The 18,250-nt window shown below is 41.7% G+C and overlaps 1 protein-coding gene and 1 long non-coding RNA gene across 3 annotated transcripts in view; one reads left to right on the top strand and one right to left on the bottom strand.

Annotated features, from left to right (window-relative positions):
• The window catches only part of LOC132955552 (uncharacterized), a 735,720-nt gene that overhangs the window by 560,563 nt on the left and 156,907 nt on the right, over positions 1–18,250 (top strand). The window lies entirely within an intron of this gene.
• The window catches only part of myo1d (myosin 1D), a 123,640-nt gene that overhangs the window by 63,103 nt on the left and 42,287 nt on the right, over positions 1–18,250 (bottom strand). Inside the window, exons 12-16 of the mRNA XM_061028411.1 lie at positions 9,285–9,355; positions 6,702–6,776; positions 6,148–6,280; positions 5,135–5,301; positions 1,505–1,712 (exon numbers count right to left, since the gene is read on the bottom strand). Of these exons, the coding sequence (XP_060884394.1) occupies positions 1,505–1,712; positions 5,135–5,301; positions 6,148–6,280; positions 6,702–6,776; positions 9,285–9,355 (654 nt within the window). The remainder of the gene's footprint in view (positions 1–1,504; positions 1,713–5,134; positions 5,302–6,147; positions 6,281–6,701; positions 6,777–9,284; positions 9,356–18,250) is intronic.

The following is an 18,250-nucleotide window of genomic DNA, read 5'->3' as shown; positions in this document are numbered from 1 at the left end:
AGAAGTGATTGTTCCCGACCTAAAAAGCCTCTGCATGTTTCTAATAAGCTCCACGAGCAGAAACGTGCTCAAACTAGGATCAATATTGGAGATGCTTTTTGAAAAATGGAGAGAGGTTAGAACACAGAAAGGTTTACAGACCCATGCAGAGCTGGATAAACACTGAAGCTTCAGAGTCCACCACATGGTGACCTGTGTGAGCATGGACTCTAGAGAGGAGGGGGGGGGGGGGGGGGAGAGACAGCTCTCTATAATGTTTTGAATTTGGACTGCAGTACCCATTTTAAACACTAGGGGGTCAGAGTTACATATTGCTCCTTTAAGTGGTGCAGTATCACTCTGAGAAGATTTTAATTTCAGTCTCACATATTTCAGGCAGTACAAACAATACAGGTATATATTGCAAAGAGCAGCAGCAATAACAACCAGAAAATAATAAAGTCGATAACCAGGAACAACCAGAAGAGTCTAAAAGAGTCTCGACACCCACCCACCAAACACTCAATATAATCCAACTGAAACATCACGTTCCTGAGCAAATTTTCACATTTTGCAGGAAAGATTTCACTCTCTCCACATCTTCTGTGTACAGGTCTGTTTATGGAAATATTTGCACTATGCATGCTGTGTATACTAGCAACACTTAATAAGTACTAGAAGATCAGCTGTTGGCCTGTTTTTAAACCAACTCTACAACTGTATGCAACTGTAAAAGCCACCTACTTGTCACTAAGGCTTGGAATTCTAAGGCTGCTATGTAGCCTAGCTTCTTTTGATGTCATGTGAGAAATAAAAGAGACTTTCACCTTGAGAGCTGTAAGAGACTGTAGCACATAAAACAAGATTAGATTAGTTTAAAAAATACCTCAGAGATCGTGTAACGGGTATGAACATTTGAGTCTCTGAGGTTATTGACATGCAGAACAAGGCTGCTGAATTTCAATGAGAAGAGGAGAACAGGACTCCTCATGACCGACCGGGGCCCTTTGTCAAAGAATAGCTTTTGATTACTGGCACTTAAGAGGTATTCATAATGACAAATGTTCACAAATGGGAACTCTTTGAAGATCATAACATACTGAAAAAGGATTTTTAGTTTTAGTTCGGTAAACTCGTTCAAATTCTTCGGCAAAATTAGGAGGAAGAAAACGTGATTTAGAAAAGAAAGAAATGTAATCAGAGGCAGGAGGGCGGCTTCTCAAAACCTCTGCCTCGAACATCTGGCAGGGAAATGATCACAAGTAGCAAATCTTACATGGATTCAGTGCAATTATGCATCAATAATTTTCATTTTAAGATTCAGATGACTTTATTTATCCCAGAAGAGCAATTCAGTTTCACAGCCTCCCATGTCTTTAAAAGAATTAAGACAATATAATGGAAACAAACACAGCAGCATTAGGACAATTACATCCACATGCTGGCAACAACAGATCAGCAGACAAACAGGGCGCACTAATGAGAAATCTGAGCTCACACTGAGCCATGATGTGGTCTGACTCACCTTCTGGAGGAAGAGGACGATCCTCTGGACCATCTCTACCCGCTGCTCCTCCAGGCTGAAGAGGGTACGCGGTGTGCGGATGAAGACTTTGGTTTTTCCGTAGGCCGCGTCGTGGTCGAATCCACAGCCCTGCAGGAGCCTCTTCACGGCATCTTTGTCTGATTTAAGGTCGTGGTTTGGCCACGTGAACTCTGAGATCATCTTGTACCTGAATCAGGGAACAAAGAAGACACATCAGGAAATACATCAGAGCACAGCTAAACAAATGAATTCCTTTAAAATACCTGAAACAACTGCATGAAGAAGCTTCAAGTAGGAACAGAGTTAACAAGAATATCAAACATGTATTTCTGATCAGCTGCAGGATGTTCGTCCCTCACAAAATTTAGGACACATACATCTGAACCCAACTATATTATTTTGATTAATGACACTTAAATTAGCCCAAACCAAATGTTGCATGAAATTCTCCAAGAATGCAGATACTGTTTGATGCTTCAACTTTCCAGCAGGAAATCAGCAACTTTCTGCAAACTCTCTTCATGTGTTGTTAACTTATGCTAACAGCAACCTCCTCCGGGGTTGAAAAAGTAAGCTAATGCTAATGTGGAAGTGCAAAATCCTGCAGTTCATCGAGTGTCCACTTGAGGCGAACTGCAGAAGCCCCGGAAGTCAAAAACTTCCACCATTGTCGATCACAAAAAAACAAATAACTTACTAGTTAACGTTGACTAACGTCTGTTAAGGTCTGTCTGGAGGACTGTTTTACCTCCAGCTAAGCCCCGCCCACCAAAATATGCCACATTGTTTACTAACATTAAATACGTTTAAAGCTTTTTATGAGGTTCATTCACAATGAACAACACAGACACTTTCAGTGAGGAATGAATCACAGTGACTCTTTTACTCCCACTTCTTAAGAAAACAAATCTGTTTTTTATGTTTCTGTGTGCTCTGTGCTGTTTTATCGCTCTTTTTAATTGTAAATCTGTTTTTCTATTGTGTTTTATATTACTCTGTAAACCCCTTTGAATTGCCTTGCCTGTTATAATTAAAAATCCAGACTTGGTAAGTGAATAATTAATGTCTCCTCTGTGCTCGTTTAATTTGGCTTTTCGTTCATTTCCTCACACATCACATCATCGCTTTAGGAAGAGAAAAAGTCTCTCCAGGTGAGTTTTTATGGTCGTCTCTCTTTATATGAGTCAACATGAGCAAGGGCGTGTCCAGATGGGTGGCCAAGGATGGCATGGGTTCCCCCTGGAAATCTGATTAGTTAGACTGTGCAGGAGTTTTTCAGAACTCTAAATTCTGACTGTAACATAACTCTTATTTTTGTGTCATTAAAACATGAACCTAATGGATCCATTATCTTGTGTTATAAAGTAGATATGATATAGATAATTTATATATATTTGTGCGCACATCCCACTTCAGGCCACCCCTGCATAAGTCAGTTCCCCAGTTGGGCCTCCTCAGTCAAAAAAAAGTCTGGACACCCTCCTGAACATGAGACTTTGCAGCATGCAAAACTAACGCATTATTTCATTTTTGTGCAGTGCTCCTGGAGCCCAATTCAGGGGGGGATAGGGGGTCAATTTATTCTCTGAAGGGTCATTTCAGTGTCGGCTGAGTTATTACACCTTTAAAGAGGTCATATTATGCCCTTTTTGGGGTTTGTATATTTAATCTATGTTCCTACTTTTGTACGTTCACAAAAGATAAAGTCCGAAAAAAGTGTCTGTTTTCATGAACTGCTCCTCCTTGCTCCCTCTACGCTCTGAGTCCATCAGCTGCACTCTGTTGAGCCCACACTGTTAGACCTCACGTGGGCCAAGTCTGCTCTGATTGGTCTGCCGATCCGCTCTGTCGTTATTGGTCAGTTGCTCAGCACGGTTCTCGGAAATGTCCCGCCTCTTTTACCATATTGGGAATGCAGCCACTTTGGCTCCGAGGGGAGCATAAACATTAGCACCTTAGCACTACCGTGCTACCGCAGGCTATGGCATATCGTGAGCGTGCTACAGAAGTTAACGTGCGTGCAACATGAGCTGCAGGGCTTGCTACAACGAGCCAATGGTCTTAGATCAGTGATATCACACTGACAATGACGTCGGACTGACAAATTTTTATCGAGGGGGGCTAGAACCGAGCGTTACATGCAGCTAATGCTACAGCTAACAGGAGGACGTAGGAGAAGACGCGTTTCCGCCGACTTTGAATTTTTGCACATAGATGTGCCTAAACATGCACAGGACACTTGGAAAGCACACTAAAGGGCATATAAAACCAGAAAAAGCATAATATGGGACCTTTAAAGCAAATTAAAATTCAAGGAAAATCTCTAAATAATACAGATTATTCGGCTGTTTGGAGTCAGCTCTGGGTCTTCCAGGATTTCAACAGACTGAATCCCCTGTGTCATTTCACCGCCGACCCACTGGCAAGGCTGTGATATAATACCAAGACTAAAAAACATCAGAGAGGGAGAGGGATTGGAGTGATACTGGAGTCGGACTTCTTTTTAGCATGTTATGCAAAAGACTCATTATCTAATCCTCCTTCCAACATGACAGATCATACGAGGGCAGTGTGCAAATGTGACAGCTGGGGAACAAGGACAAGGCTGCAACAAGTGGGTGTTTACTATCTGTTTATGTGAGTGTGTCATTGACCATTAGGGCGGGACAAATCCTAACACAGTGTGATGCTCTTTGGATCGAATCATAGGGAGATAGATGTCGACTTAGAGGCTTGTAACGGAGATTATCATAAAAGAAATCAAATCTAAACCAGCTTGTAATGCTGAAGATCTTATCTGTTACACAATGGGCTTTTTATGTGTGCAAGGACAATATGTGAGCAAAGGATTCTGGGTCTTATCTGACTTGAGGAAGGCTATTCGCTTGACTCTAGTGTTGTTGTATCGCCCCTATTCGTCCGTCACAGGGAAACAAGAAGTGACATTTCAGACTCCGAGGATCAACATCTGTCCACTGATAGTTTCCAAAGTGTCGCCCTGATGTGACAGAAAACAAACTGACTCTTTTTTTCATCTCTCTCTCAAGAGGAGAAAAACTTGCGCTTTAAATGTGGGGGGTGTTATCAAGTCTTGCTGTATTTAAAAGTATTGTAATGATTTATGATGATTTCCCTTTGCTTTGCAGATAATCCACTGTATCGCTGGATTAGTGCGCTAATCCAGTTGGCTGTGATCATATCTGTGTATGGCAGTGAGAGTCATCAAGCTTCATAAACACCTCGGTCTGCAGGATTTATTTCTGCACCTCGCATTTAGCCAATGTTTTGTTTGAGATATTTCTTTCATGTAAAAAAAAAGTCATTTTATTTGTTAAATGTCACACTCGTCTCGAATTTGAAGATTTTCTGCTTTTGTTTGGTGACGTATAATCTATTTTACTTCTTAAGGTTTTAAATGCTCTCCAAAGTTTTGAATTTTGAACCGCAGTACCCATTTTAAACACTAGGTGTCAGAGTCACATATCGCTCCTTTAAGCAGGATAATAATCTGCTGATTAAGTTTTTTACGATACAATAAACAAAAAACTGGAACGTAATGTGACACATTCAGACATAGGGTGCTTGGATTAGTATGGATGTCGTTGTTACCTCTGTAGAAAACGAGGATACGTCTGTCTGTAGGCGAAGCCGGCTCGTCGCACTCTGACGTTCTCCAGCAGCCCGAGGTACTCCACCTGATGTCTGCAGCGCTCCTGCTCGAACAGCAGCGGAGACTTCACATCGTTGGGTTTGATGCAGCGAACATAGTACGGTTCCTAGAGGGAGCAACAGCACGTCAACAATTACAGAAGAAGCAATTTGTCTCTGTAAACCAGCTGTGGGTTCATTAAATACTTTTAATTTCAAACACATGGAAACCTCCTGAAATGTATTTTGTAGAGCAGAAAGTAATTTAATGAACTTGTTAGATTTTCAGCTTTCATCCAAAAAGTAAAAACCTTAAAGAACATATTTCCTGACAGTGTTTTTTTTCATGGGGTGTTGGAGGACAGATTAAACAGGCATGCCTGCAGTTGCCATGGTGATTTCGGATGCTGTCTGTCAGTTTTTGTAGGCACAATCAGGGAAAAAAAAGTCCCTGAGTCTTGGAATGGACTCGTGGCTTTGCTCTCACTGTACGAGTGTGTGCAGTCAGACAAACAAAATACCAAACATTTAATGATCATTCAAAAAATACATGTTAATCGGCATTAAATCGTCCAGTGTATTCTCGGCTTACATGGCTCATAACTAGACTAAATCTTTCTTTGTGTGTTTTATTTGACAGATTACTACTACCATATTTCACAAAGCAGATTTTCTAAACCATAAAAGAGACTAATTTCTCTGCTTCTTGCGTTTGTTTTAGAAGCATGTGTGGGGGACGGGTGCATACAGTAGTTGTCCTTTTAGCTGGATGAAATAGAACAAAAGTAGAAAAAGCAGCAGAAGTTTGGAGAGGGAGCTCAGTTTGAGGGCACACACCGCTTTAAAGTGATGTGGAGTGTTGAGAGAACTCTCTGGGTGGTCTTTAAAACTGCTATTTCAGGATTTTAGAAATGGATAAATTGTGTTTTTTTTTCCTGCACTACGGCCCTGCATTTAAAGTTATGTGGCTTCACCTTGCTGGCCAGGTTCTCCACCAACAAGATCATGGAGTTTTTGAAGAGCGTTGCAGCCGTCAGCGGCCTCTTCGTGACTTCGGTGATGCGCAGCTTGCCCTCGGGCCACATCGCCTTCAGCACCGGGTTAGAACTAGACAGAAAAAAACAAACATTTGTTGAAGTCAGAGACGTTCATGAATCACCTTGCAGAATCTTTATCTTAATGTAGATCAAATCAATAAAACGGTGTTGCCTTTTAAACTATTAGCACCCATACTACAGCATTATGGCTGCTCTCCAGATAATAATCCGTTTGACCCACATAAAGACTTTTATAAAAGAGCTTATTAGACAGGTCAGGAATTACTAGACCACACATTAATATTCAGCAGAGAGAAAACACCAGAGGATTGAAGAAGAAGAGGAGGAGGAGGAGGATAAGAGGGAGCTGAAAGGGGGATTAGTTGTACGAGCTCTGTGCTGTTTTTTTTTCTTCTCAGGGAGGGGGTGTCGTGTAATTAAAGAGCAGCAGGTGGGGTGATTGAAGCTGTGTGTGTGTGTGTTGCTGCTACCTGTTATACAGCAGCCTTTTAAAATCCTGGAACAGAGTGTCTTTGTTCTTATCAATGAAACCGACCACTGAGTACCTGCAAAGACAGAGGAGAAGGTTCATGAATTTGTGTGCACACACATAATTATAATAATAATAATCCTGAAACACACAGTTTACACTTCTTGGACACTTTATCGAGGGCATCTTTCTAACACAGGAAAATGGAAATGCAGAAAAAAGTGTTGGGAACTTAGATTATAACTTCATGTTGGAAAGAGAATCTGATTCAGGGTTTCAAATGTCAATATGCTAGCTTTAAATATTGGACAGGACAGTGGATGGAGTAGAACATTTGGGAGAGAGAGCGGCGGGAAAATGACATAAGCCTTAGTGGGAATTGAACCCAGTGAGTCCACTTCCAGGGCTACAGCCTCCTTAAGGTCCCGTGTCCACTTAGCGGTTTTTTTTTCAGGGCAAAAAACCACCTCAGCGTCCACCTGAAGACTCCGACTAGGACCTTTAAAATAATTTCTCATCTCAAATCTGCAAGGAGCGATGAGGTCAGAGCCAGGATGTCAAACACAAACCATTACAAACGTGTGTTGTCTGACTGGCATCGATATTTTTGGCCTCCGTTTATTTAAGACATCTGGTGTGCAACAACTACTTACAAGCTATAAATCAGTGAGAAGCTTCTTCTTAATCTCCCCTGAGCTGTTACCCCTCGGTGTCTGATAAGATTAAAGCATTAATGAGCATGTGTACCTGATAAAGTGCATGCATAAATTTCAGTCTCAGTTAAGTCTAAATATGAGCTAACCCTCAAAGCAACAGGCTAATATCCGCTTGAAGTTAATTACCGCTGTTAGTGATGATCCTGCTGTTTTACCCCCTGCTGTGAGACGACGTACGAGCCGCTCTAAAGTGGCTCAGGGATCAATCGGTCCTGCCCAGCCGGCCCTGCTCCTCCGCCCGAGTCCTCCCCCGGGTGGCACACACACTTATGGGCTCAACATGTTTCCCTGAGAGCTCTTTTTTTTTGGGGGGGGGGGGGGGGGGGGGGCTTAGCGTGTGTGATTTATTCATTTGAACGATGTCCAAGTACTCCAGGGAGTGGGGAAGTGGTGCTGTCAGTACTGTGGATGTCCTTCAATGAAGACGTTGTTGAATTAACGGAGTGTGTGCAGCAGAGTTAATCTGAGCGTTTGAGTGTGTGTGTCCTTTTATTCTGAATATGAAGGAGATTTAAATTGTTTCTTATTCCACTGTAGTTCTGTAAAAGACATCAAAGAGGGTATGTTTTAATGTCATTGACCTCTTCTACAGAGCACTATGTGGGACGCACATGTCCTCCTATCATGACCAAACATGCGCCTTAAATTAAACTCTTTCAATGTGGAACCATGTTGGAAATGTAACCGCATAAAACACTCTTTGATCCACGTTTTCCTCGTTCACATTATTCAGCTGTAATCCTCATGTCTGTGCTGAGTTATTTCAAGTCATGACTTCTTTTAGAGGATTAACATGAAGTCGTCAAACTGAGCCCCCCCTTTGGGGTCATACGAGATGACTGGCATTCAGGCGGTGTCAGCCATCTTTTTCTTTTTTTAAAAACCAAAGTTGGCAAGATGTTCATAAATGCAGCAGTCAGAGTGTTACCTCATCCGGCATGATGATAACATTTTGACTCACATTTCACTAAGGTTTACTGCCTGGTATTCATAAGATTTATACTGGTTTGATATCTTTTGAATATGGATTTAAAAAAAGGGAAACAATGACAGAAATTGTGGAAATCCAACCTTACATGGGGACGATTTAATAGTACTTTGCTAAATGTTTCAGAGATCGTAGTGGTGGCGTGCAGCAGTCACAGGATTAAAATCTATCTCCCCCCCTCCTATTGGCTCAAGCTGAATTCCGGATAATATCCTACTGCTTTCTCACATCAGCCCACTCGGACTTACTGCAGAAAAAACCACTAGGGGTCAGGCAGGAGAAACTCCGGGTGAAGTCAGAGCAAAAAAAATTGGCTATTTGCGTTCACATATACAACTCCTCAGGGAAATATCAGGAGTTATTCAGGAGATTTGTGCAAGTGTGAAAGCCTTATTTGTAATATTCTGGGTGTTTCGCTGCTCTACATAGATAATATAGTCTTTAGTAATCTTGTCCTTTTTTTCCGCTGCACTTCTGTCAAGATTTGATTTCATATGAACCATGTCATACACTTTTCTTGGACAATAAAAAAGTCAAACATCACGATAAAGTAAAATTCATGAAATCCAAACCTTCAGAATGCAGCAAAAATTATTTATTGGAAAAAGTATCTTATTTTGATAATAAGATAATGCTGGGTATCTGGTGACTCCTAACCTTAACCGTTTTAAATAAGGAATCATGATTATTCTCACAAAGTAAGAGGTAAGAGAGTAAGAAGTGTTGCTCGTCTTTCCTCAAGTGGCAAAAAGTTTAAAAAAAAAAAAAGAAGAAAAACGGTGGTTTGAGTTTGCTGCTCCGAGGCATGAATATGTAAAAATGTGTGGTAGAGCCACAGTTAAAAGCTTCAACTGAATAAATAAAACGTTAAGATACTTACACCACGTCGCCTGCGTAGTGCCTGATGCGAAAGTCTCTGTCAAACTCCAGGCTCTTGTCAGTGGGTGAGAGCTGCAGAAAGAGACGGAGTGGAGAGTGAGCGATAGTAAAGCCTTTAGTCAGAGAGAGAGAAACACACACACGCTGTCAACATTTATCTGAAACACGTCTCCACTCCTGAGTCCTGATGAGGAAAACTGAAAGTCAAATCCCAGCCCTTCAGGATAATATTCATCTTTTTATATATTGCATAACAAACTGCATCAGACAGAAACTGAACTTTCACTTTTTTTTTTACTTCTTTAAACCCATTTTCAACCCTCTCCTCGTGTTGTCTGTCCGCCCTTTATTCTGAATGAATGATGTCGACCCATGACACTGACCGATGTGTTGTCAGATTAAATATGAGAGACCATCAGGAAAACAAGAAGTGGTTGTTTGAGCAGCTGTCCGACCTGTGAGATAAACACTTTATTGTAACCACGTGTAATAAAGTCAAGAGTCCCCATGTGACCTCTGAATAAAGATCATCACACTGCTGCAGAATGGGAACATTTTTCTCTCACTTTTGTATCTATTTTATCTTTTCAAGGCTTTATATGTGATTTTTTTGATCCAGCAGATGTCGCCCTTGAGCACCAGCATGAAACCAAAACAACTCGCGCTGCATTGTTGTGTTAGCATGCTAATGCTAGCGATCTTTATTATGCTCGTATCTTCACACTGCATGTCAATTTACCTGAAATGAGCGTGATCTAGAAACACAGTTAAGCAGTGAGTACAGTATGTTATTCTTCTTTTCTCTAGTCCCTCCATTAAACAACTTTTATACGAGAGGGGAGGAGTCAGCCGGCCATCCGGGCGATGTAAACAAAGTGAAGATAGGACTCTGAAAACTCTGAAAGCATCACAGACAGTGGGACTCGGGTGTTACACCCATTGTAGACAGTCATGACTCACAGAGTTATTTTCAGAGGAGATACTTGATTTCTATTATATTAAAGTCTGAAAAATCGCATATAAAGCCTTTAAGCATGGTTGAAAGCACAAACGTTTGATGCAAAGACCCAAATATGTGTATTTGATATTAAATATCTGTTCATGCAGTGTTTTCTTTCAGATGGATTTTGAGCCAACATGATAAATGGACATGATAAACTGCAGTGGAGGCATTTTGGTAAACAAGCAAGATGTGGGCCGCCGTATAGCCTCGCAGTTGTGTTGTCACGCCGTGTACAGATACTACCTCATCGCAGCGGCCGTGGGTTCGAACCTCCCACAGTCCAAAGTCATGCTCGTTAGGTCAATTTGTGACTCTAAATTACCAGTAGGTTTGAATGTGAGTGTGGCTGGTTGACTGTCTCTATATGTCAGCCCTGTGATTGACAGACCACCAATCCAGGATGTAACCCCGCCTCTCGCTCAATGACAGCTGGGATCGGCTCCAGCCGCCCTTGTGTCCCCCCGTATAGATAATAGATGGATGGAAGTTGAACAGGTTACCAGGTTTAAGTCTCAAGTTGTGAGTTCTGTTGCTGCTGAAGTCCGATTCAAGTCCAACTCCCGTCTCCACAACTTTAGAAATTTCATGGAGTACTTTCATTGGACGAGGTCGAGTAAAGAGTTAGTGACAAACTCTGATGAGATGTGACAAATTGAAAAGCTGCAACGGAGGAAGAGGGAGAAAACTCCACTAATGAATGACTGAATCGAGTCTGGCTTCAGTTTTATAACCAGCTTGTTTTTTTTACCAGTGAAGTCGTGACTGTTCCACATCTGGACAGTTTGGGTGTATTGTTTCTCTTGTAAATTTATGTTAAATTGATTTGTTTCCGGGCAGCCCTTTTTATAAACATGTATACAGGCCGAACAAAATGTTAAGACTGATTTGCAAAACTGCAATAGTAGAAGCAGTGATGTGGAAAACACTGTCAGGGAGGATAAAGTCTAAAAGAGAGCAGGAGAGGGAGGAGGAGGAGTGTAAGATGATGTGATGAATACAATTCAGAAACGGTGAGACAGGGACTGAGGATGAAGACGAGGAAGAGGAGGAGGAGAGGTGATGTAGCGTGACAGGAGAAGACAAGAGTGTGTGATAGTGTGAGCCTGTGCTGTATGTAGGCCAGTTAGCAGGAGAGGAACGAGGGAGGAGGCATGAATGAATAAAGCAGAGAACGCCGCCACGTCTTCTGATCATCACTCCCGTTTCATCCTCGTCTGCAAAGCTGCCTGTGAGAAGTTTGTGATGCATCACGCAGGGTGGGGGGGGGGGGGGGGGGGGGGGGGGTTAAAGTAGGTGTGTGATTCTCTACATGAATTATGATGACATCAGAGCTTTGAGGGAGACAGAAGTAGAGAGAGAGAGAGAGAGATATACTCCTGAACTCTCATAACATTCGAGTGCAGCAAGAAGCACGATTAAAGCCACTGATAACAAGCTCCAAACTCCACAGAGAGGGACCTACAAAAGATACAACAGACAACAAAAGCAGGTGGACATCTCTGTAAACTTCGTCTGGCCCCTTAAAGTATCTCTTCTATTTTTTTTAAGTAACATTTTTGGGCCATTTCTGCCTTTATTGGTTAGGACAGCTGAAGAGAGAGACAGGAAATGTTGGGAGGAGAGAGAGAGGGGGGATGACATGCAGCAAAGGGCAGAGGTCAGATTTGAACCCACGACTACAACAAGGACTACAGCCTCTTTACATGAGGCCTGCAACATAACCACTAGGCCCAGTGGTATCCAAACTTTTTTTTCCTGTGGGCCAAAATTGTGAGAAACTATTGTGTTCTACTTTTTTTTTTTTTTTTTAATAGTAAGGCGTTGTAGATCAGAATCAAAAGGCTCGCAAAAGGAAATCAAATACTTTGTTTTTTTCTCAGAATCAAACCTGTAACGTGGTTCATTTTTTTTTCTGTATTTAGCTCAGGTTATTGAATGGTTAAACAACAGTCTGCTGATTCTTCGCTTGAAGGGGCCGCAAAAAAATCCCCTCAAGGGCCGCAAATAGCCCGCGGGCTGCACCTTGGACACCCCTGCACTAGGATTTCCGGCACCCCATAACCTCTTCATTTATAAAGGAAATCTTAAAGGGAGAGCATAAAGCATAAAACCTGGATACTGAGACAGACAGTTAATCAAGTGTGATTAAAAAGTTGCCAAAACAGGAAATTGTTAAATAAAGGTCATAATGTGTTACAAAACATCATCATTTTAAAGTTCTGTAGTGCTGCAGTGATGCAATGTCCTGCAAATCTTTTTTCTCCAGATGTAAGAAAGAGCAAATATTACATAATCAACTAGCTTCCACATCCTCGTGGTCATGTAGTGGACTCAGAGTTGTGTCAAAGCTGGACGTTGAAGTGGAAAAATAGAAGAAAAACAACAAGAGATAAAAAAACACAGCCAATAAATATAAAGTTTTGAAGACGCACAGACTTCTACCTCGCTGCTATTTCTGTCTGCCGAGCCGATACACTCTGTTCCATCACTTTGAGTCTTTGTGAACATGTTGAATGAGTCATCGGGGGGGCTCAGTGCTCACATGCATACACACACACACACACACACACACACACAAACACACAATCAGACAATGAACGAAGGAATGGTCCCGTATGAGAGGGAAAATATTCCGAACACAATGAAAACCTCTCTCGGAAAAACAGACAGATTGCTGAATGAATCACTCGGCCTGGTTTCAGGTCCAAACAATCAAAACCTCTCAGGGTTTCGCCGTAAATCTCTCCGACAGAGCCGAGGAAAAAACTCCTCTGTGAAATCACAATCAAACTATTTACCTCCAGAAATCTACTCCAGCATTGAAGCGCGGCCAGAAAAGTTTTGCCCACAGTCACTTGCTCGAAAAAAAAAAAAAAAGGAAAGAAATATTATTGAGCCGGCTTTTATGCTTTTATAAAAAAAATTTATAGAGGAGGTCAGTAGATGGAGATGAACCCAGGTCACCAGAATTGAGGACTATGTCTACTAGTTGATTTATAGTCAACCATTGCCTAAGGTGGGTCCCTTAGTGTTTTGTATTTTGCCATCACTTTCTTGATTCTTGGAGCTTTCAGTGACCGTATTTGGACAAGAGGGTAGACATGATTTCCTCTGTCTCAATCCCTCCCGAATAAACACACAGACACATCTTCATATATCGAGATATTATCAAGTGTTGCTGGAAATATATGCATGAACAAAAAGCACACACACACAGAGAGACAAGCAGATGCACCATCAGACAGACGCTCTGCTCCTCATCCATCTCAATCAGTTACACTCTAACACACGGCCAAACACACACCCACAACCATGACCATCACATCCTCCAGCGAAAAGAGTCGGCTTTATCCCAAACACAGGGGAGGTGGCTAACGGTGAAGCTGCCAAGATTTGTGTGTGTGTGTGTGTGTGTGTGTGTGTGTGTGTGTGTGTGTTTAGAGGGAGGGAAAACAAACAAACAGAAAATTAAACAAGGTCAGAATAATGAAAAAGCTGGGAAGAGTCTGAGCCGACAGAGAGAGAGAGAGAGACACTTAGGACCTTGAATTCAGAAGACCTAATCAGGGAACACCGAAACTGATTAAATTATTATACAGAACTTATTCCTCAGAGTAATCATGACCTAAATACAGACACAAATATTCTGGGAAACACCGACAGCTGTTGATTTCACAACTCAAACAGTCAATGAATTAATCAAAATACACAAAGATGTTCATTTCAGAAGCACAAATCAGCTTTTAAAAGATAATCTTTTAGCTTTTTATTCACAGATTTTAATCACTTCTAAATTAAATATGTTTTGGTTTGAGTCGGATAAAGGACATCACAAGTAATTTCAGACTTTATTTTTGTCTCTACCAAGCTGAAGAGACATTTATCCAAATGTTTAGATCATTTGTGGACTCATTTATTGATTAATCGAGAGTTTAATATTCGATCAGTTGACTTGTTAGTTGTAGCCCAACTTGTTGTACATTGTTTTATCTACCAGTAGGTTGCCAGTACATGTATAAGTGATCATTATCTCTCAGCATCTGTCAGCAATTTTAAGGTTTGACAACTTTTTAAATGGACTATGAATGGAAGCCGGTGTGCTCACTACATGTCGGGTAATGTTGGGTAATACAAGGTGAGCTGTAGTCGGGACAAATTACAGAAAAAACAACAGTGGCACAGGTGTGCCTGTACCCGCTTCAGAGACCTCTCAACCAACAAACAGAGGTGAGCTGCTCCACTGTTGTTGTTTTTTTTTTTACTTTATTGTTTATTATATGCAACACATTTTATAACAAAAATACTAAAACAGTTCTATACTTCTTAATTATTTTCCATTTACTATGCTTGTATTTCTTCCTCTTGAAAAAAACACTTAAAAAAATGTCATAACTCAACAGAAAACAGAAAATAAAAGTAAGTAAACATGTTGGTTTACCAAAATGTCAACGCTAAATGTTTGGTATTTATAGCAGCTGATGTTTTGCAATGTCGAGTAAAAGAAAATAGTCGTGTCCAAACTCTTGATCCCAGCAGCTCAAATCTTTGCAGAGAGAAAAAAATAGATTATTTGTTTTACTGCAGAGGAAAAACACTTCTACTGTAGCTCTACTAGAAAAGCTCTCAATGCTAATTCAGGCGGTAAAAACTCAGAGATTATTCCGAGCAGCTTCAGGCGGATCGCTGCGTGAATGCAAAGCAGGAAGGGGTTGCAGAAAAAGAGCGAGTTCAGCAAACTGTTCCTGCACCAGCAGAGCTTACGATACAAAAACACCAGGGACGTGTGCAGGAGCACGAGTACTTTCCCCCCATTATTGGTTTCTATCATTAAAATGTTGGACCGCAGGGGAAATGTTGGGCGTGTGACAACGCTGAGGTTAACAGTTTCTAACAGCCTGAGGAGATCGGCGTCATCAAAACCTTGATTTTCAAAGATTTTCAATTTGCACTAAAGCAAGGAGAAGTATAACATCCAACAGGAACACAGTGTTGCCTGATAAAATTACTGATTTGCATAATTATCAAATCAGTTGCTGGTAATCGTTCTGATGATTGGTTAACTGATTTATTAAAGGTCACATCATCTCCTCCTCTTCAACAAGTTTAAATAAGTCTCAGAGCTCCTCAAAACATGTGTGTGAAGTTTCTTGTTCTAAATCCACTCTGATCCTGTATTTGATCATGTCTATAAACCCCTCTATTTCAGCCCTGCTCAGAACAGGCTGTTTCTGTGTCTGTACCTTTAAATATGTAAATGAGCTGTGTCTGACCACGCCCCCTCTCTGGAAGGGCTTGGGTGTACTCGGTGCTTTCTCGCTCCATGTCCTATTGTTTACGGTGAGAAGGCAGACTCAGAGGGCAGAACAAACACCTAGCTGTGGGAGTGTCACCCACCTGGGGGAGGAGCTACTGCCCTTTGTGATGTCATGAGGGGAAAATCTCCAAACGGCCTGTTTGAGCACACATTTTCTGAAAAGTGGAGAAGGAAAAAAGACGGAGATGATGGACTTTTCTCATCATTGGGGGATTTGTAGACGGACTAGAGACACATGTTAGTGTTAGAGAAACATGGTGAAGTGTGTTTTGCAGAATATGTCACCTTTAACTCTTGTTTTCAGCTATAACACCCCCATGACGTCTGAAGGAGCATATTCATTTAGTTCAGAAGCCAGTTTTCAGTGTTATTTAACATAAGTACTAAAGCAGAACAGGTATCGGGGAAACAGGAACACAAAGTGGAGACATCCACAGAGAAAAAACTGGCAAGAAAAGTGGGAACAGACCGAGGGGCTGAGGTGAGAGGGTGAGAGACAGAAGAGGAGAGAAAATAACAAGAACATGGTGGAATGACACTGAAACAGCACCGAGTGTTAACATGACGGGAAGTGGTGATAACACACTTCAACACCAACACTTTTACCTTTTGCTCTCATTATTTGTCTTGCAGAGAAAAGACACTTTACTGCACTCACAGGTCCTTATAGAAATATGGAAACATAAACACAGGATACTGTCTTCTTTCTTTACCTGTACTTCAAGTAAAAATATACCTGAAAGTACACGTGCTACATGTGGCAGAGAGGCATAACATGAAAGAGCTCAGAGGGATGATACACGTCAGTCTACAATTCACTTATCAGACGCTTTTATCCAAAGTGACATACATCAGAGAGTAAGAACAACACAAGCAAGGATCTAGAAAAAAGGGAACAATGTCAGTAAGAGCAAACGATCAGCTTTGAGTCTGATTGGACACACAGGTGCTGACAGGAAGTGACCAGAGGCAAAGCACAACATTGAGGGCAGTTCTTGAGAGCTCTAATCAGTATAGAAACCATCTTATAAGTCGTCGTTATCAAACAAAAACCATCGTCATCACCATCATCATCATCAATAATATGCAGACCATCATCATTAAGTTAGTCGGTATTCATGAAAGAGCTGGGTCTTTAGCTTTTTCTTAAAGGTGCAGATCCAATGGAGTTTGGAAGTTCATTCCACCACCGTCTACTGTCTAACTATACAGACAGGGTACAAATGGAAAACCATGGTGCTTCTGTGCAGGGCTGGGTTGACCAGGAAGAGTTCTGGTGAGCAAATCATATGCTATGGCTTTTACAGTCACCAGATCTTTCAGGCTAGAGAAACATGGAAAAGTGTATTTTGCATAATGTGACCTTTAAGGAGGGAAAAGACACTCGGGACAAAAAAAGAGTCTGTATCTATTGGGACATCTGAACCGAGAGCCAAAAGGAAGTAACTGAAACTCAAAGTGAAGGGGCTGATCCCTGAGTGACAGGATCGTTTTTTTGTCTTCTGCAGAACATTTTTAAACTTACAGGTTAGTCGAGATCCGGTGACGATGATATATTTGACATATAAAACAAGCAAGATGCATTTTATTGTCAGCTTATAAAGCTCCTAAATTACATCCTTTAAACAATGTCACTGTTAGGTTCACCCTAAAATACAAATTAGACGTTTTTAATCGGGTCATTGCATGTTTTTGTTTCTATTTTTAGTCACTCTGAATTGCTGAAGAACTTGTAAACCTGACTGTTTTTTTGCTCGACCAGCCCGTTTGGAGCCTCACAGACGTGTTGACAGCTTTAACACCTTCTGACACTTCAGCCGAACCCCCTGATGTCTTGGTCTTTCCTCTCCGGTAGATCAAACCGTCCACATACAGAGATTACTTTGACCCTTCCAGTAACCAACCGCCTCAGTCTGACCCTTCCGATCTCACATTTATTCCCCCCCCCCCCCCTCCTGCCAGGTCTGCCACCTGTGCCCTCTGACTCTCTCCAGCTCCTGGTCTAAACTGTGATCCATGAGGGCACAAGCCAGACCCCCTGAGGAGCAGCGTCTGACTGTCTCCAAACCTGTCGGGAGCTCTCAGTGGGAACCTCGGGAGATAATCCAGGCGGCAGATGAGGAGATGGATTTTTTGCATTTCATGCCCAGCGCGCTGACTAGCAGCTGTCAGGGTATTAAAACATCAAGTATCCAGTTTTATCCTCAGGATAGACAGTCATGACTTATATACAACTTATAAAACTGCCTGTGTAGGCTACTTTACCTCCTGCTTCATGCTATTAATATTTATTAGACTTCTCTTTGTGTCCTTGCTGCTGATGCTAACCTTGACCTCCCTGGAGCTAACGAGCAGAGCATCGCTGTGATTAGCATTAGCAACACATGGCCCCTGAAAGCTTTACCACTTAGCGCAGACCCCCGACATGAATACGCACATGTAGCAGCAGGCGGAAGACACACATGCACACAGAAACACACACACAATTCACATCTAATCATCATGCATCCCACACCTGTACATGTCACGTGCGGAGACGTTTGAGGAAAGTAAACTGGTGGAAAAAGTGATAAAGGAAGTGAAGAGAAAGAGCTACCTAGGGACAAAACGGAAAGAGAAAAAAATGAAGAGTAATGAGAGGTAGGAAAGT

Source organism: Labrus mixtus, chromosome 21 (assembly GCF_963584025.1).
Source record: "Labrus mixtus chromosome 21, fLabMix1.1, whole genome shotgun sequence".
NCBI classification, from domain to species: Eukaryota; Metazoa; Chordata; class Actinopteri; order Labriformes; family Labridae; genus Labrus; species Labrus mixtus.
This window is presented reverse-complemented; position numbering and strand designations above follow the sequence as displayed.